General features: G+C 34.9%; 1 protein-coding gene across 2 annotated transcripts; it reads right to left on the reverse strand.

The window, feature by feature from the left end:
* Positions 1–1,787: 1,787 nt before the first annotated feature.
* On the reverse strand, positions 1,788–26,435 carry LOC143250822 (uncharacterized). 2 transcript variants are annotated; one of them, XM_076501874.1, is made up of 6 exons: positions 26,173–26,435; positions 20,849–20,961; positions 15,964–16,319; positions 13,004–13,993; positions 10,773–10,869; positions 1,788–3,232 (listed from the first exon to the last, which is right to left on the reverse strand). In XM_076501874.1, the coding sequence occupies exons 1-6, from the start codon at positions 26,431–26,433 to the stop codon at positions 3,199–3,201; spliced, it is 1,851 nt and encodes a 616-aa protein (XP_076357989.1). In that variant the 5' UTR covers positions 26,434–26,435; the 3' UTR covers positions 1,788–3,198. The 2 variants fall into 2 exon arrangements, with proteins under 2 accessions (XP_076357989.1, XP_076357990.1); XM_076501875.1 differs by lacking the exon at positions 10,773–10,869.
* Between the last annotated feature and the right edge of the window lie 70 nt (positions 26,436–26,505).

The raw sequence follows: 26,505 nt of genomic DNA on the forward strand, positions 1-26,505 counted from the left end.
ACTTATACAATAACTTAAGCCCAAAATAAACCAATACAAAGGAACACCTTTATACCTCTATTAATAAATATAATTAAATATCTAAGCACGCCCTCTACATTCCTATACTCAGTTATACAACCCCCTTCAAACATGTGGTCAGCTATCGGTCAGTTACCTTTCTTTCTTTGTGAACCTGATGATGACCGAAGAAGGTCGAAACGTTGTTCGTTCTTCTATGTAAAATATTTTCTCAACCCAAACCAGACGTTTTTACAAATATATTTCTCTACAAGTGGGTTTTATCATCATCACTGATTGTATTTTACACGTTTGTTGTAGTTGTTGGTCAAAGCGATCACCAAACTCTCATTAGTTTTTTGTTGTTTTTTTAACCAGGTGCTAGTCATTACTAAAGTTTGAATTGAAAATAACTCTTAGTGATAGTAGACGCTCGGATTCGAGATTTGGTCTTAAAGTGTACAAACACTAGCCTTTCTAACAAGAAGATCTCGTACCGAATCCAGGCCCTACAATCACAAATAGTTCTTTTCAGGACTTCCCTCAATGTGGCAGTAGATTATTAGCTGAAACATAGGATATAAGTAATTATTAATTGATATCTAGTAATAAAAAATAATAACTTTGTTGATGGTATAAGTTACATTAACTATGACAACGAGTAACTAATCTCATGGTTATTATAGTAGATTGCATTGAAAATGTAATAAGCTATAATGGTGAATGTATAACCATAAAACTTATGAGACAGTAAAATGTACAGAAATAACACGAGTTTAACATTCTTTATTAACCAAAAAGAATTTTCGCAACAACAAGAATAACAAATAGATCGGAAACGTTTCTCAAACAGGCTTTTCATCTGGTAAAGATTAATCACTTAGTACCCCAGTGGTAGAGCGGTATATTTGTGGTCTTATATCGCTAGAAATCGAGTTTCGATACGCGTGGTGGAAAGACCACAGATAAGCTCTTTCCGAAGTTTTGTGTTTACTTCAAATAAAATAATCGCTTAGTTTTCCTTGTTGTTTTATTCTTATAAAGGATAAAAAAGAACAACTTGAAGGAAATTAAATAATCGTAACTGTGGGTAAATAAAGTTTTTGTCATTACGAGATACCACACGTTCCTGAAGATACCACACGTTCCTGAAGATACCACACATTCCTGAAGATACCACACGTTCCTGAAGATACCACACATTCCTGAAGATACCACACATTCCTGAAGATACCACACATTCCTGAAGATACCACACATTCCTGAAGATACCACACATTCCTGAAGATACCACACATTTCTGAAGATACCACACATTCCCAAAGATACCACACGTTCCTGAAAATTCTATATTCTATACTGTTCAAATGAATGTTCTGTGCCATCACGAGTTTCATGTCTTAAGTAGATACTTTAAGTCATTATTCTTATATAGATATTTTAAGTCATCATTCGTAACTAGATATTTTAAGTCATCATTCGTAACTAGATATTTTAAGTCATCATTCTTAAGTAGATATTTTAAGTCATCATTCTTAAGTAGATATTTTAAATCATCATCAATTTCATATCTCTAGCTTTATTCTTTCGATGGAATGAAAGGTACGTTCTGGTAACTCGTATAGTATTGAATTATATTTCTATGGCTGACTGATTCTGAACCGTTCATCAGTTATATATGAAATTCAGGTGAAAATGTATGTGTTGGCTAAGTTCTATATGAAATTCAGGTGAAAATGTATGTGTTGTCTATAGTAATCACTTTCTAAAGAACCGAAGATAAAAAATCATCCTGTAAAACTGTTTAATGTCATCCTTAGTTTAAAAAAAACATTTATAACATCAGTCACTACCAACCATAGCAAATACAATAAGGAGCACCATTACAGAAAATACAAGAATTCAAACCCAAACCTAAACAATTATTCGATACAGCTGAGCTCTGGGTTGTAAGGTAGATCTCTAGGTTATAAAGTAGATCTCCAGGCTATAAAGTTGAGTTCTATGTTATAAAGTAGAGCTCAAGGTTATAAAGTAGATCTCTAAGTTATGAAGCTAAGCTCTAGGTTGTAAGGTAGATCTCCAGGTTATAAAGCTGAGTTCTATGTTATAAAGTACAATTTCTGATTTTAAAGCTATTTTTCTTAATTTGAAATTTAATTGAACGTATTCGCAGGTAAAATATCTCTTGATCTTGTAGGCCTTTAAACATACAGTGTTAAAATATACATCTAGCACAATTTTAATGCCACAAACAATAATCGTCAACATTCCTAAGTTATAGATACTTCTTGTATCAGTGGAAATTGTATATTTCATTTTTCGAACTAAAACGAGAAGAAGATTGAAAAAAGTGTTCAGAACTCGCACTATATTATAAAAACTGTAACTGTATTGCAGTAAAATGTTTCTTATACCTTGTTTCTGAAAATGGAAGAAAAGTTCTGTAGCTTACAATACGATATGTTAATTTCAAAACTACTCCAGGACAATGATTATATTTGTAAGAATGTATTTTGCAGTGAGCTAGTTCATCCAGCTTTGTTTTGGATATTTTTAACTCGTTACATAGAGATCTTAAGATGGGGACTTTTTTATTATTATAGAGGAGGGAAGTTTTTTATGTTAGCTAGTAATTTTATATAGAAAAAAAAACACTCAGTAGAAAACACCGGGAGACATGGGAAAATAATGAAAAGTGTTCATAATCAGTAAAACACATTTATAATAAAATGTTCATTATTATTTGCAACGTTTGAGGCAGAAGTCCTTGGTCAGGCAGTTTAAACCGTGTTATACAGAAAGACTTTACCAATGTTGGTCACTTTTTTAATAGGGATATTATCTTCCTCATTCTAAGGGACTCTTTAGACTATCTCTCCATGGTCTATTCTTCTGTTCTTAAGGATGGCCTTTCTCGGTATTTGGATGCAGTATTTTATCACACAGTTGTAATTAGAATATATAATATCAGCTGTTAATGTCCCAAAAGCAATGAAATCATTCACCAAAGAAGACAGGTTGGGTTTCTTTAATGGGTTTTATCTTCTCTGTCAGTGATGAAATGAAGTTGGTCAGTGGTTGACAGTAAGAAGAGAAGAATGATGTTATCATCAACAACGTTCTATCGGTATCACAAGCACGTTCTCTGATTTGAAAGTGTTTTTTTATAACTAGTCTTCTTTGACGTCCATAATATTATTTTCGAGAGTCTACGATAGAGAAGACGTCACTGAAAATAAAAAGCAGATAGATAAGCTTCAAATCGTAATAAATAAATTATAAACTCAAACTTCTAAATAGTTTGGAGGGTAACAAGGTATTTGGTTTTATAAATACTTGAATAATCAAACTTTTAATATAAAGAAATACATTCATAGAAATTCCTGCCAAGAAACACCAGATAATTGAATTCGAGTTTTCTGTAATGAACCTGCTAATACGACTTATGTCGTAGAACAGATTACATCTACAGAATCTAAACTCTTACCACTGCGCTTGCATACCATAAACTTTCATTGTCCCTCTCTCTTTCCCAAGTAAAACTGACTTCAAGTTCATTCCACTCTCAACTGTAGGTAATATTAATATTTATAACTCTTTAAGATTCATAACAATATCCCACCGGTAAGTTAGCGGTCTTATAACGCTGAAAATCGTGTTTGGATATCCAAACAACTTGTGAGTGAAACGTGTTTTAACAAGTGTATATTCTAAAAATCGTTGAAATTTGTGTGATAGAAATTTATTTTTAATGTTTCGTATCTTACGTTTCACTTTACAATAACACGACCTTAGTTTTCAGGTGAAACTAAACTTTGATTCCCACCGTTGCACTTATGTATGTTTTAACTCTTTTGTCAGAAGTTTGAGGTCATATATACTTATTTGAACGGGCCAAGAACGACCCTACGTTTAGCATGCCAGACTTCGGATTTGAGGATAAATATTTAGCTTGATGGATTGTGGATCTGAGGTTAAATGTTTAGCATACCGGACTGTATATTTGGTGTAAAAGTGGTTGCTATCTCACTACCGTAAAAAAACGAACAAAAAATTACAATCTCAAAACTACACTCTCTACTTTGGGGTCGTGGGTGTGTTATAAGAATGACGGTCAAATCCCACTAATCGGTTTCAGAAGAACAGCCCGAGCGGTGGCTGGGGGTGCTGTTGACTAGGGACTTTTAATTTATCGTCTCAGAATTAGAGACAGCCGACGCAAGTAGCTCTAGTGTAGCTTTACGCGAAGTTCACCAAACAAACAAACTTACTAGAACGTTTCAAAAATAACTGAGTTTGTATTAAAACAAGTGGGCCCGGCATGGCCAAGCGCGTAAGGCGTGCGACTCGTAATCCGAGGGTCGCGGGTTCGCGCCTGCGTCGCGATAAACATGCTCGCCCTCCCAGCTGTGGGGGCGTTATAATGTTACGGTCAATCCCACTATTCGTTGGTAAAAGAGTAGCCCAAAAGTTAGTGGTGGGTAGTGATGACTAGACTAGCTGCCTTCCCTCTAGTCTTACACTGCTAAATTAGGGACGGCTAGCACAGATAGCCCTCGAGTAGGTTTGTGTGGTAAATTCCAAAACAAACAAACAATTAAAACAAGTGTTAACAATGAGTTAGTTATTAAAAGAGTATCTTCTGTTTAACAAAAACATTGATTACGATATATTTTTTAAATACTTTAAAAGGTCTTTCAAATCACGTGATCACTTTTCATAGGTTTAGTTTCGTATATAATCCTTGTTTTCATTATATTCTACAGCATCGGTTTCTTTCTCGGGCTATTTCACAGTTATACCTGAAATCGTCATATGAAAGAGCCTCAAAACAGCCCCCTAGTGGCACAGCGATATGTGTGCAGACTCACACTACTAAATACCGGGTTTCGATACCCGTGATCGGTAAAGGTCAGATAGCCCATTGTGTAGCTTTGTGCTTAATTCAAAACAAACACACCTCAAAACGTGTTTAATGAAATGTAGAGGAAACCTAACTCTAATGAGGTTTTAACGAGTGCACATGAAAAAATGTCAAAAAATTAGTTTGTGTTTTGCAAGTCACGAATAATTTATTTTAAGACGTCTCTTCAAAAATCGTGCTCTAATTACACTTTTCTCAGTATTTAAATATAAATCAAGTAATTTTATGTAAACATCTAAGAGACGAAGGAAAAACATTCACTTTGTAACGAAACGCATTACTCGAAATTAGGCCCGGCATGGCCAAGCGTGTTAAGGCGTGCGGCTCGTAATGCGAGGGTCGCGGGTTCGCATCCCAGTCGCGCCAAACATGCTCGCCCTTTCAGCCTTGGAGGTGTTATTATGTCACGGTCAATCCCACTATTCGTTGGTAAAAGAGTAGCCCAAGAGTCGGCGGTGGGTGGTGATGACTAGCTGCCTTTCCTCTAGTCTTACACTCCTAAATTAGGGACGGCTAGCACAGATAGCCCTCGAGTAGCTTTGTGCGAAATTCCAAAACAAACAAACAAACAAATACTCGAAATTAAAACATTATAAGTTTGGTACATCTTCATACTAGTAAATAAATGATCATTTTTGAATCTGTGTTTTTTTAAACATCTATAGACTGGTACAACCAGTGATGTTTTAAGAGTGTAGATTTTTGATACAGTCGATAAGAATGCTAACCTAGATATTCAATCGTAAACTTGTTGTATCAGTGATTTACGGAATAACCTTTGATATTATTCTAGACTGTTTGCTAAAATACTAGTGTGATAACCACTGTGGATTATCTTTCCTGCATTTATAATTATTGCTATTATTTTTTCGTCTTTATATTATATTTACATTAAAATACAATACTGGAGGAGATACCCATAACAATAGTTCCAGTTCCGTAAGTTTTATCAACTGTTCAATAAAAAAACAAACAAACTACAGTCATTATTTTAAAGGAAACGAATCTTTACTTTTAAAATTGCGCAAATATTTGGAATTTTGCTGTTTGAAATCACGAACTTATTCAACTATAGGAACGCACAAACTTGTTACAAGTCTGGTTTCTGTTTACTGTTCTGGTTGGAATTCTCTTCTTACTCCCATTAAGCCTTTTTCTTCGAATATTTTTCCATGCTGTTTTCTATTCTATTCAGGCTGTATCACGGAAACACGTGGTTATCTTTATAGATGTTAATCTCTAGCGGCGAAAATGTTTAAAATTAATATTTCTTTTCCTATCTGCCTCCACTTTTCACTGTTTATGGTCGTGCATACTAGAATAAACATCAGTTTCCAGTTAAGTGTGTTCTGTCTGAGTGAGTGACCCTGCTTCTGATGGCTGAATTCGAATGTCCACACTTTCATCTTCGATGTTATTACTTTTACTTCAATAAATTTACCGGCTGTATTTTTCGATAGTAACATATACTTTAAGAGGATTTACGTGAAAAATACACACTATTGTTTTCTAAACGATATCTTATGAATCATATTACCTATTCGAGTTGCAGAGATATTTATATAGATGTTTGTAATTTGGAGATCCACCTGTTAGCCTTCAAAACTGTTTGATTTCAATCTTATTCTTCAGGTATTTGTATATGAAGCCCCATATCAGCACAGATTTGTTACTGTTTCGAAGTTTGTTACAGAAGTTGATAAAAAAACAAAAACTATTATTTCGTTTGTCGAACGTCGAGCAAAAGTACTTGAGGGCTATTTATACTAGCTGTCCCTACTGAAGGAAAGTCAGCTAGTCAACACCAAGAACTCTTGCGCTAGTTTTTAACCAATGAATAATTGGGTTGACCTTCAGTTATAATGCCTTCACAACTAAAAATGCGAGAATGTGTGGTGTGATTCGAACGAGTGACCCGCAGGTTGCAAGCTAAGCACCGTAAATCACAAGGTCATGCCAAATAGTGTTCGATTAAAGCAAGATTGAAGTTATGTTTTAGGTGCTGTTTCTAACCATGAAATTCCATGACGTGAATTATGAGAATTTGTACGATTTCTTCGTTTTAGAAAGTTTTGTTATGATAATTATGGAATATTTTCGTTCAGTTCACTAAAATAATATTATGAGAGATGTTAATATTATAATAATGAGAGATGTATACAGGGAATTTCAGTTACGAAAAATGTGTTCAAGGAATTTCAGTTTACTGTAAATTATTTAGTGTGTGTGTTTGTTTTCTTATAGCAAGGCCACATGAGGCTATTTACTGAGTCTACGGAGGGGAATCGAATCCCTGATTTTAACATTGTAAATCCGTAGACTTACCGCTGTACCAGCGGGGGACTAAATTATCTACCCATCAGAAATGTATACAGGGAATTTCAGTTTACTCTAGTCAAAAGAAATATGAAGAGAGAAGGACAGTTTACCGTAACTTTTAGTCACATGTAAAAACACAAGAATAAACCAAAGGAATATTCAACAAAAAACAATATTTTTCTTTCTTATAAATTACATACGAGCATATTCCAGCTGGCCAAAGGTAGCAGTAGTTGGCCAATGTCAGTCTACTACTAAAGATGTTGTCGTTTTTGGTCGTCATGTAATAACTGAAAATATAAAGCTCAAAACTGACTTTTCTGCCTTGACGCCTCCCACTACCACAGCAAGATACAGAGTTTCGATACCCTTAGTGGTCAAACCACAGATAATTTATTGTGCAGTTTTGTGCTTACCTTCAAACAAATAAACCTTCCTTAGCGTAGCGCGCTGTTTTATTAAATATTTTTATTGGTCCTTTCATAAACATACCATCCACGTGAACAACACTATCCCGACGATTGACATTTTTGGATTAGCTGTTCACAAAGTAAATACGTAATAAAACACCTGTACTTTGCCGAAGTGGTGTTAATGGAGCATTGGTTTGGTATGTTTTGAATTTCGCGTAAAGCTTCTCGAGGGCTATCTGTGCTAGCCGTCCCTAATTTAGCAGTGTAAGACTAGAGGGAAGGCAGCTAGTCATCACCACCCACCGTCAACTCTTGGGCTACTCTTTTACCAACGAATAGTGGGATTGACCGTCACATTATAACGCCCCCACGGCTGGAAGAACGAGCATGTTTGGCGCGACTCGGGCGCGAACCCGCGACCCTCAGATTACGAAGCGCACGCCTTAACGCGCTAGGCCATGCCGGGTCCCTTAATTGAAGGATCTTCTAGTTTCTAGTTAAACTTCGGTGAAGTGGATTATGAAGGAAGATACACAGACGTCGAATTATCTCGTCATCCTAAGCAAATTGTTTTATTTTTAAGGTATTCTTAGAATTAAATCAAAATATTCTGTATAAACATTCTCTATAATAGGGCAGTGATAATAAATTATGTTATATATACTGAAATCAAGAAGTTTAATACAAATTACCTTTCATTCGATAATGCAGGTTCTATGAATATTTAATCTGTCCCATTCTTTTTATTTACACACTAGTATAACTTTACAGTAAGCCTAATTTCATTTTTCTCATCATTCTATCACCGTTCAACTAAACATGCTCGTTCTTTCAGTTGTGGGGGCGTTATAAGTCACGGTCCATCTTACTCTTTGTTGATAAAAGAGCAGTTCTATAGTTATCGGTGGGTGGTGATGACTAGCTGCCTCCCCTCTAGTCTCACACTGCTAAATTAGGGACAGGTAGCGCAGATAGTTATTGTGATGCTTTGAGCGAAATTCAAAACGAACAAATATATCATTCCTGTTATCTGTCTTATTCTTAATAGCCCTTCATTCTTGTTTTTTTAATGTCTTTATGGCAGTTCTGTAGCTGATGTTATGTTCTTTTATGACAGTTTTGAGACTAAGTTTATGTTTTTTTAAGATGGTCTTATAACTAGCATTATTGTTTTGTGCAGTTCTATAGTGGCTCTGAAGCTGAAATCACGTCCTTCTGTGGTAGCTTTCAAGAAGGTATTATGTTCGTTTATGGCAATTTCTAAAGCGGATATAGATGTTTTTATATGACGACATATCTATGTCCTTCTAAAGCGGATATTAAGTCTATGCTGGATCTTATATTACATCCCTCTAAAGGCATTTATCTAGGTGATATAACGGTTTTATATGATAATTCAAAGAATGGCGTTTCGTCCTTGTATACCAGTTTTTCAGGAGGTATTAGTTATTTTGAAGCCTTGAAGCTGCATTATATTTTTGTGACAATTCAGTGTTGAAAAAGGATAATTGTTTCAGCAATATTTTGTATATTTTTTTAACTAACTTCGTATACGACAAATATAAGATACTACATTTTATATTGGGACGTATCTTAGGCCAAAGTGCGATAACCATGCCACACATCTATATTATTGTAGCAACCGAAAAAAATAACAAAAACGTCGGAAACTTTCAAAGCCTTATAACACGGTGTATCTTGTACAATATAACACGGTGTATCTTATACAATATAACATGGTGTATCTTATAACACGGTGTATCATGTACAATATAACACGGTGTATCTTGTGCAATATAACACAGTGTATCTCATAACACGGTGTATCTAGTATAATATAACACGGTATATCTTATACAATATTACAGCATTAATTCTGAAAAAAAAAGCGTTCGACTCGTAATCCGAGGATTGTGGGTTCGAATCCCGATCGCACCAAACATGCTTGCTCTCCCAGCCGTGAGGGCGTTATAATGTGACGGTCAATCCCACTATTCGTTGGTAAAAGAGTAACCCAAAAGTTGGCGGTTGGTGGTGATGACTAGCTACCTTCCCTCTAGTCTTACACTGCTAAATTAGGGACGGCTAGCGCAGATAACCCTCGAGTAGCTTTGTGCAAAATTCAAAACAAACAAACAAAAAAAAACAGATTTATTAGCCATAAGGTAGCGACGCCAAACCTTAAAAGTATGAATTAATAAAATAAATAAATTGGAAAAAAAATCTAAGATTCCTTATTGCTAAAATATGTCGTAAAGACTTTACGTGGCTGTTTTATATCATTTAAAATTTATTGAGGTTTGTATTATATGATGCATATAGTTTATTGTGTAATTTTTACACATGCAGAAAGTTACTACACGTGTGAAATTGTCTATTCTGTAACAATTTATTAATAACTGTGTTGCAATTATTATTGAATGGTTGGAAATAATTAAACTATATATATATACATATATATTAAACTACAAATGCTGATATAATAGGAGGGTTACTATACAGTAATGAAGGTTTATGAGCTTGATCTGGATCAGTGTTTCCCACATTGGGAGCCGAAGGTCCCCTGGAGGCTGTGGAGCTTTTTCTGGGATACCGCCAGAAAATGAGCCGAAAACAAAGATGGTAAATTAATTCTAAATAAACAATAAGCCGGTAAAAACTATGAATTAAATTATACGGTATGTCAAAACGAGGTGTTATAGTTTTTACTACTGTACTGTTTTTGATCTCCATATAACAGTAATAGGTTGGGGAGGCCTGAAACTTTTCTGCTTGCATAGGAGTCTCAAACTAAAAGAGTTTGAAACCACCGATACAGATACCTTGTCTTCTGGTCGTTCTTTAAAATTTCCATAAACAGTTAATTAAGTTAGCTTGGGTAAAAAATGAACAAAAATACTTCGGTATCTAGACTTTTGACTGAGAAAGCATGGCGTTTTAAACCCACATGTTTTGTCATTAAAACTCCATAATAATAACTTTGCTGAATACGATACTGCGGAAGGATACTTTATTGACGTCAATCATCTAAAATATAAGAAAGAACCTTTCGTAAATTACACACACAAACTGTTTTAAAATTAAACACCTAGATGCATTACTGCCTTCTTTACCTTACTCCCACTGGTCTAAAGGCTGTTGAATTTCCCATGCTGAAATTTTTAAAGCTTCCAAATGCAGAATAAGGGACGATAGAGCCAGGCGGTAATTCTAGAAAATAAGATTTTTTTTATAAGTATTTGATTTATTAAACGTTCAGTAATTGATAGTTTTATGTGCAATACATTTCCTTACAAATGATATCTAAGATTTATTTTTTGACTGGCAAACAGATGTTAACAATACGATAACATTTGTTCGATTAAAAACGCACAACGCAACGTACAGAAAGCAGTTTATGCGTAGCAGTAAAAATTTTTCGAAAGCATGCTACATAAAAACAAACACACTTTATCACCTATACGCTCTTCAGCTCATAGTAGATTTTATTGTTGGATCAAGATAAAGAAAAATTTGTTTTTGTGTTCAGAAAATATAAATACCTTTTTTTTTGTAATATTCTCAAGTAATGGCTCTTTGCGAGACCTATATTTTTACAAACAATTACTTCATATGATATAAAACATTTTAAGCAGAAAAAAATATAAAACAACTCATCTTAGTTTAATTTGTTTTTGAAAATTGTTTAGTTATTGTGAATCTATTTTAATAAAGCTGATCCGAGTGTAGCTTAGTGTCCAATGTGTCCGTACTGTGAAATCGATAACTTCTAATTCGTTTGATGTTGCAGGTGTGTTATGTAAGTGGTAGTCAAATACTACTATTCGATCAGAAAAGATCAGAAAATCAGTGGTGGATGCTCTTGGATAGATGCCTTTCCTCTAGTTTATCAATGCTAGTTAGGGACAACTAGCGTAGATAGCCTTCGAGTAGTTTTTCGCCAAACTCAAAATAGACAAACAAACAAATAAAAGCTGATTGTTTGTGGTATAAAATTACGATATTCTGACGTTTTCCATGTGGACTACTTTTGTCAAGTTAAGTACCTAGAAAACAGATATCACAAATTTAGTTTAAACAATCGAAACAGTTGTCATAAAAACTCGTGGTATACCAAAGGTCTCAAAATCTCAGCAACAAAATGTTTTTGTAGAAATAGGGGGGGGACTATTATACCTATGTGATTGGGGTAGAAAGATTATTGGAGTAAAGGATTAGATGAAGAGGATTGTTCACAGGAAATTCTTGCCCTAATTTTTCTTTATTCATTTCTGTGAGAAGGATTAGTTGGAGAGGATTGTTCATGAGAAAATCTTACCCTTGATCTTTTTGTATTCAATTCTGTGAGTAGGATTATTGGATAAAGGATTAGTTGAAGAGGATTGTTCACAGATAAATCTTACCCTTGTTCATTCAGTATTCATTTCTGTGAAAATGATTAAAGTGTGATTAGCATTACAATCTTGCTCAGGACCTTTCAGACTGTTCATACAACTCAAACGTTTGTAATATTTGTTTTCTATAACCATGCTAAGGTTACTCAAGCTAACCTTTCTAACATCTATTGCCTAGTTATTATTAACTAACATAGAGTCTATTTACTGGATATTAAAGCTAATCTTCGTGATATCAGTTTGACGGAAACTAAAATTAATGTTTAGTTAAAGCTGTTTTCTGATTACCAAACCTAACTTTTATAATAGCTATTTCTAGGTTGCTCGTCTTACATTTATTAAAGCTGTTTTCTGGTTATGTAAAATAACGTTTACGATATCTGTTTTTCTGGTTACTTTAACATTTATGATACCTGTTTCCTGGTTACTCAAACTAACCTTTTGTGACATATTTTTCTTGTCTCCTGAAAATGTTGTAAAACTTAATCACAGTTGTTTTTTAGATTCGATTTATGGTTTATAACTTGATAGGAATTTCGCACTAAAGTTACTTTACACTTCTAAAGTTGTTTAAAAAACAAAACTCATACCTAGTCCTGATGATTTCTGAAATGTACTTAAACCACTTAAAATGTTTCACATTTGAAACTTTACTGACAACACCAACTTCTTTGAGTCGTTTCCAATAAGTGAAAGACTGAAGTCGCAAAATGTTTAGAAGCATTCCAGAGGGAACTGTCTTTTCCCTTACATAGAAGCATAAACAATAATTTTCTAAATGACTCGAACAGTAAGGAAAGTTAAAGTAAGGTTGCAAAAAAAAACAAAAAACAATCAAATAATTCAGTATTTAAAAAACAAAAACGTTTTTTTTTGTACTATTGAAACTAATTTCTTATAAATGTATTATTAGTAATATTTTTGTAACAAATTTTGTAACAGTAACTTACCTCCAATGTTATCACAGAAGGATCTCTGATAGTTTTCACATCCAGAAAGGTGAGATTCTTTATTTCTCACGTTGACCGTTGTCGAACAAACCACTTCTGGGATACCATTCAAATTTAAACTAGAGCCATTTTCCTGAGTCCTCCTATATTCGTAGGAAGTTTGGGAAGGCAAAGAATCTCGACTTTTAGAAAATATGTTATTATTCGCTGCACTTTCTCTGATTTCAGAGTCTAAAGAACAATTTGGATGTTTAGCTGAAAAGTATGGAAGTGTCACCTCTCGTGTTGTTGTTGTTACCACACGAGCAGACATAACTCTTTCTATTCGTGCTTCACAATTCATAGCTAGACCAGTGTTGGTAGGGTTGGAAGCTCTCGAAGCAGGGCTGAGGTTCCAGTGGTCAGGATAACTAGACACTAATCCATTGTTATTGGTAAACCCTTCAGTCATCGTAAACCTGTATAAACGTTCTTTCGTATCTGAATCAGAGGAATTGTAAGGTTCAAAATCTCTGGATTGTTTCAATGGTGCAGAAGAATGTATCTTTGTCTGGGCAGAATGTTTTATAGTAGAGAGATTTTCTGAATTCACCTGAGGAGGACATTCCAGAGACAAGACAATGTCTGAGTTCGACTTAGAAGGACATTTAAGAGCCGAGAGGCTGTTTGAAGTCAGCTGGGAAGGACGTTTTAGACAAGGAGGACTGTTTGATGTGGCGGTGCGAGCTAATGACCAAATCTTTGGTCTTGAGTTGTGGGAACCAGAACTACTTGCTTGAATTGAATTTGGAGAAGCCGCAACTAGACCGTACATTCTACTGATTGAGGACGATGTGAACTGCTCATGCTCAGTTGATAAGTGCTGAGGAGACGGGTGATTTGTATCTTCTCGGAAGATGGAATTACAATTTTCGTCTGTAACTCTTTCCTTCGTTTTACTATCTTCAGACTTACCGTCAACGGTAAGCTGCGGTGCAATCACGTCATGTGCTGTATCAGATGAAAAAAACACAATAACATTGAGTTAAAATGCTAATTTACGTCACACTTTACTTATTTCCTTCCTAAAAAAGGTTTATTTTTAAAATCCACTGAAGTTATCTATAATATAGTACATTTGAAAAACACTGACAAACATCTTCTAAATACAAAATTGCGTCGGAAGTAAAACACTTATAAAATAGAACATTTCGTCAATGGCATAGTTTATCAACTATGACAATATATTTGCTACATCTAACTTAGAATTCTCTCAATAAGAAACTTAAGTAGAAAGTATAATCTCATCAGGCTAAAGAAAAAGTTAAAAAGAGATGTGAACAAAGTTTTCCAAGGGATTGCTAATCTTCCTTGTTTACAGTGTTAAATAGTGTCTAGTATTATACAACAATCCAGCACTGTAGATACATAACTTTTATTTCCTGTTAAAGAACGTGTGTCTAATATTCTACAACAATCCAACATTGTAGATATATAACTTTTGTTTCCTGTTGAAGAAGGTGTGTCTAGTATCATGCAACAATCCAACATTGTAGATATATAACGTTTATTTCCTGTTAAAGAACATTTGCAAGGATCCAGTAAGATCACTGTAACTGTTTAACCTTTGACCCCTGTTGATGAAGACAACGTTATCTAATGCTTAAAATATCTGTTGAATAACGTATTTATCTTTAATCTTAGCACTTCGAAGTTCCTATTAAACTTTAAAATCAAGTATACGTTTTAACACGCTATCCAGTCTGGCATGGTGAAGTGCTCACAGCTCGCATTCTGCAAGTCGCGAATATCAAACCTCGTTACCGAGCATGCGCGCTCTTTCAGCCGTAAGGGCGTTATAAAGTCGCGATCAATTCCAATTAACGCATATAAAAAAGTAACTTACAAATTAACGGTGGGTGGTGTTGATTAGTTTGTCATTGGTAAATTAGGGAAGGTACGCGCTGATAGCCCTCGAGTAGCTTTGAGCAAAAGTTGAAAAACAAAAAATCAAATACGCGATCCTGTAATCAATCTGTGTCTATTATGTGGTAAAGAACAACTGGTAAAGAGACTTGCAGATATGAACTATGATGTTTTACCAATTAACATACAAAGAAGAATGTAGAGAGAAGTCATTAGATAAAGCAATGTATTTCTATTTCCAAAACATAAAAGTTTAAATAAATTTCAAATATCTGTCTTTATTATACTAAAGATTTAATTAGCACGTTATCTGTATACATACCTGTAACTTCTTTACACTGTTTAAATTCTAACTTTCGGATAAATAAGGTTTTTTTGAATTAAGCACAAATCTACACAATGGGCTATATGTGCTCTGTCCACAACGGGTAATCAAACCAAGTTATTAGAAATGTGAGTCCGGAGACATACAATGGGGAGCGGGTGTATAAGGTAGCATGTCTATCTATTTGAAACTAGAATTTTTAACCTGTATGACACCTTATGCGCATGTGGGATAAAAATTAATTTAGACATCCCCAGGAAACAAATTTAATTATTCCTAACTTTGAGCTACTATTTCTAACCGAATAACTGGGTGACTATCACTCTTATAACTCGCCCACAATTGAAAGTACGAAGCGTGTTCAGCGATACTGCGTCTAGAATCCTGGACCCTTTGTTTTGCTGCTCAATACGCCAACCACTAAATCAAGCATAATAGTTGGCGATACGTGCTGTTAACTAACTGCCTTCACTCTCGTCTGTTAATTCAAAATTATAAACAGGTATCTTCAGATAGCTATTGTATAACTTTGCAGGAAAATTCTTCAAAAAAAGATTTTCCAAAAATTTACTTGGTTACAAGAAATCCAAACTCTGCACAAGAAGCTTTCGTAGCTCTCAACAGCATCTGATGAAGAGAGAGCACGAGCACCAGTGTTACTCTTCATTAAAAAAAAAGAAGAGAGTTATACAGAAAAACAGACACTACGATATATGTTGATAATTCTTACACTTTCTACTTTTGTCTGTTTTTTCACTAAGCTTCTGAGTTTTGACATCATTATGGGCAGTTTCGTCCACTGAGACAAGATCGTCATTTTCTTCGTCCATATCTGAGGATTCATTTAACTTGTTTTTAGGCTCCCAGGTCATCTTGTTTTCTTTTTTCAGCCGTCTCCTAGCATTAGCAAACCACGTGGACACTTGTGTCAGTGTCATCTTGGTGATGATCGCCAGCATGATCTTCTCACCCTTGGTGGGGTAGGGATTCTTTTTGTGTTCGTAGAGCCACGCTTTCAATGTGTTAGTCGTTTCTCTAGTGGCATTCTTTTTTCTGGCAACAACACCATCCATTGGTGACCCATACCTAATCGTTATGGAAGAGAACAGAAGAAAAGATCCATATTTAGTTGTACGACAGAAAAAAATCAAATTCAAAATCCATATTCATGTTCCAAATATGACTAATAAAGAAAGCAATATTGATCATATTATATGCTTTAGATGTAGATTAGTATAGTTGGTAGAGAAAATAATGTATGTCAATTTCCATGTCCAGTTCTTACACAAATTAATATACGTCAGGTCCCTTCTTCATTTATTAGAGAAAATAATGTCGGCCAGGTTTCATGTCGGGTTTATAGAGAAAACGATACATGTCAGGTCTCGTGTCCATATACTAGAGAAAATAATGTAGGTGAGGTCCCGTGTCCATATACTAGAGAAAATAATGTAGGTGAGGTCCCGTGTCCATATACTAGAGAAAATAATCTAGGTGAGGTCCCGTGTCCATATACTAGAGAAAATAATGTAGGTGAGGTCCTGTGTCCATATACTAGAGAAAATAATGTAGGCGAGGTCCTGTGTCCATATATTAGATAAAATAATGTAGGTGAGGTCCCATATCCAGTTTTAGAGAAAATGATGCAAGTCAGGTTTCATGTTTAGTTAATAAAGAAAACGATGTAGGTTAGGTTGTATGGCTGGTTGCAAGGGAAGATGTAGATCAGGTTGCATAGTTTAGTTACTAGAGATAATAATGTAAGTCAGGTTGTGTGTTTAGTTACTAGATACACTGCTGGCTAAAATCTTGAGACCAATAAACAGAAAGAAAAAATATGCATTTTACGTTGTTAGACTCAACCACTTATTTGAGTAGAGCTTCGAAAGATGAAAATAAGAAAAGGGAAAATAAAAATAAAAAGCTTTTTACACATTTAATATGGAAAATATGAACACTGTGAAATTAGCCTAAAACCAGCTGGTCAAAAGTTTAAGACCATACTGAAACAAAGCGATAATTCTTAAAAACGTAACGAAATTTACTCATTTGTGTTCAAGCATTAGCGTTGTCTACATCTTCCACTGACATCTCCTGTGTTACATTGGGTAAAAACATGGCAAAGGTTTTAACGTGACAGAATTGTCGAGCTGCAAAGCAAGGTCTCTCTCAACGTGCCATCGCTTGTGAGATTGGGCGTAGTAAAACTGCTGTTGTAAATTTCCTAAAAGACCCTGAGGGACACGGAACGAGAATTTTAAGTGGTCGGCCCAAGAAAATTTCCCCGGCGTTGAGCAGGAGAATTCGATGGGTTGTCCGGCAAGACACCAGCCGATCGTTGAACCCGATTAAGGCCCTTATGGACGCAGAATGCAGCTCAAGTACAATAAGACGGCATCTACGAGAGAAAGGCTTTAAAAACTGCAAATGTCTTCAAAGGTCACGCCTCCTTTTACACCAAGAAACAGCTCGGTTAAACTTTGCTGAGAAGCACCAAACACGGGACGTAGAAAAGTGGGCGAAGGTTTTGTTCTCTGATAAGAAAACAATTAACCTGGATGATCCAGATGGCTCCAACGTTACTGGCACGATAAGGATATCCCACCGGAGACATTTTCTACACAACCAGTGGAGGAGGTTCCATCATGATCTGGGGTGCTTTTTCCTTTCATGGAACAATGGAGCTTTAGGTTATGCAGTGGCGTCAAACAGCAGTTGGCTACATAGGCATGTTGGAGAGAGCATCCTTATTGATTGAAGGCCCTCGCTTGTGTGGAAATGGCTGGATCCTTCAGCAGGACAACGCTGCAATCCACAATGCCCGCAGGATAAAGGACTTTTTTTTATGACGAATAACGTGATTCTTTTGGACCATCCAGCGTGTTCGCCCGAACTGAACCCCATTGAAAATGTTTGGGGGTGGATGGCAAGGGAAGTCTATAGAAATGGACATCAATTCCAAATAGTACATGATCTTTGTGAAACCATCTTCACCATTTGGAATAACATTCCAGTCAGCCTTCTGCAAACGCTTATATCGACCATGCCAAAGCGAATGTTTGAAGTTATTCGCAATGCCGGCCTGTTTAGGACTTCGTTTTAGTATGGTCTTAAACTTTTGACCAGCTAGTATTTAGGCTAATTTCATAGTGTTCACATTTTCTCTATTAAATGCTAAAAAAGATTTTTATTTTTATTTTCCCTTTTCTTATTTTCATCTTTCGAAGCTCTACTCAAATAAGTCGTTGAGTCTAACAACGCAAAATGCATATTTTTCCTTTATGTTCATTGGCCTTAAGATTTTGGCCAGCAGTGTAGATGCTGTAGGTCAGGTCGTATGTCTAGGTGCTAGAAAAATATTGTAGGCCAGGCTTCATAAATGATTATTGTAAGAAATTTTGTATGCTATGTTTTTCGTTTGAAATACTGTATAAAATAAGTATTAGTGTGTTTGATGTATCCAATCTTTTCTTTAAATGTATTAAATAAACAGAAAGAGAGTAAAATATAGAGCAATTTTACTAAAATTATTTTTAGTTAAAAATAAGATCATTTAAAAACTTTGCACTACTTTATGCGTATGTACACATTGAGCCGCATATAATGGCACAACAGTCACAGTAAACTATCACTTTACTGACGTCGTGTTAAATAGTGCCGCTACCATACTTGGAGCAGGAATGATAACTTCAAGAGGTAAGTTTTAACTTACTTACACCCAAATGGTAGTACCGTTATTTTCTTTTTTTATTTTCTTATTTATCTTTTTCTTATTCATATTTTAACTTGGGAGAGCAGTAATTTTCCCACAACTGTCTGCAGACAGTAAAAGGTGATATATATGTAGGACGTTGTGGGCTTGAGCACCTACTGCTCGCTCTCCTAATTTCTAAATTTCTAATATTCTCATGTAAGACTAGCGAATTGGAGGTTAAGACTGATAGATGGTGTACTCCCACCGCAATGTAGGTCCTACTTTATCACTCACCTCCAAAATCTAGGATACATTTTATAATCCCACGTTGTAGCTTGTACCCTAGGAGTTTGTTTTTTTAATATACAGCATATTTTGTTTATGGCTTAAAACTTTATGAATATAATATAATTAATCAGAGGTTGGGATTTGTTGTTTTTAATGCAGTCCTTCCTCATGATTTTGTTTACTTATTGAACTTCATTTGGATGTAATTATTTAATATTATTAAAATATATATACACAAACACACGTACATTGTGGGACAAAAGTGACTCTACAATTCTTTCATTTATATTTTAGTTTTTAGAACCTAACTCATTAAATTAGTTTCGTGTTTCCATACCAAATATGGAATGCCTTTTGCCGTGCTGCGTCTCAACATACACAGAGGTTGAGTGTCACTACTGCGTTGTAGTCTTTTGTCGCCACGTACAGTCATGAACTATCTGAAAACCGTGCAAGCTAACAATAGCAATGTTGCGTTGAGTCGAACTCAGCTGTTGGAAACAAAGGCAGTGCCTTATAACAGATGAAACACTTCCCGAACACAGAAGGCAGTGGCAAAAGTCTTCCACGTGTCCCTGAATACACTAAATCTTAAGGCTGTCTTACACAGTACATGTCACTCTTCTATGTTGGTTTTTTTTCCATAACCCATTTACTGCACGAGAACGAGGATTTGCCAGCACTCAGTTCGAAAGTTTCATCCCACAGATTATCCTTCCTTATTATTTTGTGTAGTGTTGTTCGTGCCAGATGAACTTTGTGTTCGTTAATTTTCATCTGTACCAATACATCATACGTTGTTCACCACGGATGAGGTTAGACATTTTGCAAGCCTCTTTCTGGATAATCCTGGCACCCCATCTTGATCCATGTTATTTTATTTTCCAAAGCCATTAAGTACAAAGGATATTCTCGTCTCGAAAACTCTAAATCCCTAATCTGAACCCATCTTTATGATCTAAGTGATGAATATTTTGTGTCGATATAAGTTATCAGTGTTTGACGTCATCGCATCACCTATGTAACGTCAAACAAAGTTAGCACAAAAGTTCAGATATATGGCGTCCAATTGCATGTTTATATCGGATTTTGTTTGTCACATGACTTACTGATTTCTATATTAAAAATACTTTTAACAAAGCATACCAAATCCTCTGTAGTGATACATATTTAACATTCGTGTATAGCATGTTATCAGATCATTTGGATTATGTGTGTAATTTCTGAACTTGTAAAAACTAAGTATGTTTGAGAAAGTGTGAACAATGGTAACATTGAGATTTTTCCATATCTATTCTATGTGTGTTTCTATACCTTCTCACAAATGTCGGATGATATGTGAACAAAGGAAGTGATAACTAAAATTGATAACCAGTTGTTTAAAAAAAACTTGAAAGTATACTTGAGCTAAAGTGTGAAATGAAGTGGGCTTTAATGGAAGGGATCCTTAACGTCGTCCATCTGCCAATTTGGAAAGATAAGAACGGAGCCGCGAGGAAATAAATAGAAGAAATAGAGGAGAAAACTTTCCCTGACATACTAAATTTGTGACATGAATGAAACTCTTGCTATAAAATGCCATGAAATATATGAATGTTTTGCGTATAGTAAATAATGTAGATAAAGTACATACCTGTCACCGTACGGAGTGTAAGCGGCTAAAGCAGGGTCGTAAGTATAGCAAGCTGGTGGTCGAGAGAAAGTACTCCATGGTGGACGTCTGTCTTTTAGATCTTCCGCCGTAGTCTAGAACGGAAAATAAGGAAGGAAATTTCATTGAGAGAATATACTGATATATCTTCGATATCTTCACAAATCCAGCATAAATAACACCTTGAAATTTCGAGGTACAATGGTATTTAAAACCACTATAGAACTACACATTGTGGTAGATATCCTATCGGTTTTTTAACCGAATTTTTATAAATTATTTATGTAAAGAAATGCTATTGAACCATAGCTCCCCCCTCCAGCTAGTTACACGATTCCTAATAACAAGAATCACCCAAAAATTATATGAGGAAAAAATTATACTGCAGTTACCTCCAGCTAATTTTTTATGGGGGGTCTTATGTTGTACAAAAGAAATTATTTATTTTACAGAATATTTATGGTTATTTTGTCGCATTGGGTATTGCAATAGTTAAAGTTATGAAAATACTGAATATTATGCAATATGCGACTCAAGATTGGTAGTAAACGGTACAAATAGACTCCTCGAGGGTTAATGGAACATAAAGCAAGTAACTAAATTGTGTCCTTAGAACTATTATTTTCTGAATCTATCTCGACCTCTCATTCTTGCGTTTTAACACAGTTAACGCTAATAAACAGTAAATCGCGGTAGTTAATAACTAATTCAAGACCATCACAACATATATGTATGTATATTAATTTCAAATAAGTGAGATAATATAAAGACAAAATATGTGGTAATGACTTTGGTCTGGGGATAAGTGGAATACCTAGTACATTATTTCGTATAATACATTTTAAATTCTTTATTAAATATATCAATATATATTTTATTAGATGACCAATCTGAAATCAAGTACAAAAGTGTTATACTTTATTCAATAAGTTTGTATGTTTGAGTAATGTAATATTTTATCTATTTAGACTTCTCAGTCAACGTGACTTGCGTTGGAAAAATTTCCATTTCCGGCCTGACAATATACACAGTCACAATCTTTTACTTGTGTCAATTTTACATCAGCACAACGCATATTATAAAGTAAGATTTGTTGCATCGCCCGTCGACGGCCAAAAGATAAGTTTCATTGGGTTGAAAACATAAGTAACAAAACTCGGTATGAAAACTAAAGCATTGATAATTATTTAGGTTTGGTATTCATGTACTGGTGAATTTTGTTTAAAAACTAACAACAATAGTGCGTAATAAAATTATTACTTAGAAACTTTTTCCAAATACTAATTTCCTTATCAAACTAATTTCTTGTTAATGATTGACTCAGTGATTTTTTAAAAGAGATTCTATTAAAACCTCCCAGTAATAGCTGTTTGACTTCCAACACTTAGTTATCCTTGACTAAATGTTTTCTTTTGGACGAGAATGATCTTTTAATTATTAGCTAATAACTGTATTCTGAGAGTCCTGATAAAATATAGGACAGTAATAACCTTACAATGTTAAAATCTGGGGTCGATTCCCGGCGATAGATAGAGCAGATTGCTCTTACATTATCGTTACCAGTATTCGAATCGAACTCATTACTGTATATTTCACAATCTTGCATTTGTTAACGCCATATTTCAATGATGCTTCAAGATTGTTTGTTTTTGAATTTCGCGCAAAACTGCACGGGGCTATCTGTGCTGGCCGTCCCTAATTTAGCGAGGTTGGACTAGAGGAAAAGCAGCTACTTATCATCACTCACCGCCATATCTAGGGTTACTCTTTTACAAACGAAAAGTGGGATTGGGCGTTACATAATAACGCCTCCATGGCTGAAAGGGGCGAGCATGTTCGGTGTGACAAGGATCCGAACCCGCGGCCCTCAGATTGCTGGTCGATCGCTATAACCACCTGGCCATGCCGGGCCAACACTACTTTGAAAACTGTCTTTGTACTTTTCATCAATAAGTATATATTTCTTATGCATTTTAAACCACGTGGGCTTACAACACACAGGAGCTACTCCAACTCTTGTACTACTGAAGCACAAATAATGAAATTTGACACCCGCTCTTATAACGCGTTTTATGATTACAAAGTGCAGAGAGAAATTTTACGTCAACGGGATACGAACCACAAATCCTTTAATTAACACTTGTGTTAACGACTTGGCAACGACCGGCTCCTACGTAGGTGTATTGAAAAATTGTATTGATTTTTATATTTTTGTAGTTTTTCCAAAATAAATATTAATATCTTAGATCGGTAAATTGAAAGGAAAAGATAAGACCACTCGAAATTAGATAGTGAATTAACATTAGTTTTGAATATCATGATACCACTTAACATAAGCATCATTCAAAAACAGGATAAACATAGGGTATAGATGCAGTGAATGAGATCCAGTTCTCTACGTGAAACTTCCCACGAGAGATAATAATGTAAATTTGCCAAAATCTACGAGATGTAATCAACATTTAATAGGTCTGTTGACAATCGTAATTAACGTTCTACGAATAAAGTCACAGTAGTGAGAGACAGTGAGTATTTTATTGGTCGGTTAGTTAAGATTTATTAAATGTCCTTTAAAAGCACATTAACGGTACTAATACGTTTAGAAGTGTGATGTGTGCGAGTTATTTTATGACGTTCCTGATATGAAGCAAACTAAATTGTGGTTTGCAATAAATTACTGCTGAAATCAAGAAAGGGAACAACGAAATTTTAGTTAGACTAATTAGCAATGTTACTGTACATCATGTGACTGAAAAGGGAGTTCGCGATTAGCCTGTAACAGATAGAAGGCAGATGGTGACAGATACTTAATTAAGACAAATAATTCGAAAAGCACTACTCACTGACTGACAAAAGTTCCAGTTACACTAACAAACGTGAAATACCCATAAAGAATGAAGCACACTAGCCTAACAAATTATCAGTTCAAGTCACTATATGGTATATATATATAGAGAGAGAGGCAGTTGTATAGTTGATAATATAGGCTAACATATTATCACTTCTACTGAGACATCTGTAGTGAGGTAGATGTTGAGTAGTATATTACGGCTTACAGCAGCACATTTGTGGTGAAGTACAAATTGAAGTGTCAGTTAAATTCCTCTACCGAGAGAAACTTTGTGAAGTAAACTACGGATTGACATATTAACTGTATGAAATAAACTACGGATTGACATATTAACTGTATGAAATAAACTACGGATTGACATATTAACTAACAAGATAAACTCTGTGAAGTAAACTACGGATTAACATATTAACTAAGGAGAGAAACTGTATGAAGTAATCTACAGATTAACATCTTAACTAAAGAGAAAAACTGAAGTAAATTACGGATTAACATACTACCTAACAAGAGAAACTCTGTGAAGTAAATTCCGGATTAACATACTACCTAACAAGTAAATTCGGATTAACATACTACCTAACAAGAGAAACTCTGTGAAGTAAATTACGGAACATACTACCTGTGTAAAGTAAGAAGTAAATTACGGATTAACATACTACCTACTCTGTGAAGTAAATTACGGATTAACATACTACCTAACAAGAGAAACTCTGTGAAGTAAATTACAGATTAACATACTACCTAACAAGAGAAACTCTGTGAAGTAAGATTAACATACTACCTAACAAGAGAAACAGTTACGAATTAACATACTACCTAACAGATTAACATACTACCTAACAAGAGAAACTCTGTGAAGTAAATTACGGATTAACATACTACCTAACAAGAGAAACTCTGTGAAGTAAATTACGGATTAACATACTACCTAACAAGAGAAACTCTGTGAAGTAAGTTACGAATTAACATACTACCTAACAAGAGAAACTCTGTGAAGTAAATTACAGATTAACATACTACCTAACAAGAGAAACTCTGTGAAGTAAATTACAGATTAACATACTACCTAACAAGAGAAACTCTGTGAAGTAAATTACGGATTAACATACTACCTAACAAGAGAAACTCTGTGAAGTAAGTTACGAATTAACATACTACCTAACAAGAGAAACTCTGTGAAGTAAATTACGGATTAACATACTACGGATTAACATACTACCTAACAAGAGAAACTCTGTGAAGTAAACTACAGATTAACATACTACCTAACAAGAGAAACTCTGTGAAGTAAATTAAGTTACTCTGTGAAGTAAATTACAGATTAACATACTACCTAACATACTACCTAACAAGAGAAACTCTGTGAAGTAAGTTACGAATTAACATACTACCTAACAAAAGAAACTCTGTGAAGTAAATTACAGATTAACATACTACCTAACAAAAGAAACTCTGTGAAGTAAATTACAGATTAACATACTACCTAACAAGAGAAACTATGTTACGATATTAACTAACAAAAACGTTGTGAAGTAAACTACGGATTAACATATTAGGAGTTACAGTTAAATCTCTCTACTGAGAGAAAGGTTTTAAAGTATGTTAAACAGTAACAGATTAACAGTTGTAGTTACAGCTCTGAAAAAAGAGCAAAGCAGTGAAACATACCATAGATTAACAGGTTTACAGATACAGTTCTGTAATAAGAGAGATGTGAGATGCAGTGAAATATACCATAGATTAACAGGTTTACAGATACAGTTCTGTAATAAGAGAGATGTGAGATGCAGTGAAATATACCATAGATTAACAGGTTTACAGATACAGTTCTGTAATAAGAGAGATGTGAGATGCAGTGAAATATACCATAGATTAACAGGTTTACAGATACAGTTCTGTAATAAGAGAGATGTGAGATGCAGTGAAATATACCATAGATTAACAGGTTTACAGATACAGTTCTGTAATAAGAGAGATGTGAGATGCACTTCAGTGTTGCTTTACAGTAATATTCTTTTATAGCATGTCAAATATAGTGATAAACACAAGTATTTAAAGGTATAAATATTTGTTATTCAGCTGAATCTTGTCAGTTGTTATAGCAGAGTTCAGCAGCTAGCCATACACAGCTTTTTATTTAGTGATTTTGTTTTCATAGTAGTTGTTTCAAACTGATAAAGAAATATGTTAATAGATATGTACCGCCGTCATGCATATTTTTTAATTATTTTTTTTCTTACACAATATAAACTAATCGTTCCAAGAAAGAAGTGGAAAAAAATTGTGGTTCTCTTTTTTTTTTCAACAAGTCAAGAATATTTACTGCATTCCTAAACTAGGGAATTTTTATCTCTTGGTCTTAAATGAACTGGTTAAGAAAGATAACTGAATCGAGCCAAAAATTACAAAAAAAACAACAATTACATTATTTTTAAAGGAAAAATATAATTCGTACCAGAGAGGTGTAGAACGTCGGAGCGTTAGGTCCAAGAGCAGTAATACAGCCCGCGGAATCCGGATAGGTTGTACCGAAGAGTCCACTCATCGCAAAACTGCCAGCCAAGCGTGGATAAGGAGGCAATAGTCGGGAGTCACACGACGGAGGGAGAGGATAGACAGGCGCGGTGGCTGCGGCAGTTGCACTGTGGTGATTGGCCGTAGCTGAAACTGACTGTACTGAGTCGCAGTAAGTTTCTGGTGTGGGTTGTGTAGACATTAGGAACTAAGGACGGGTAAGAGACAAAAGTAGTTGATTAGTCCTTGAATAGCTGTCGTCTTGTGTTGGTGA

Source organism: Tachypleus tridentatus, chromosome 5 (assembly GCF_004210375.1).
Source record: "Tachypleus tridentatus isolate NWPU-2018 chromosome 5, ASM421037v1, whole genome shotgun sequence".
Lineage (NCBI taxonomy): Eukaryota > Metazoa > Arthropoda > Merostomata > Xiphosura > Limulidae > Tachypleus > Tachypleus tridentatus.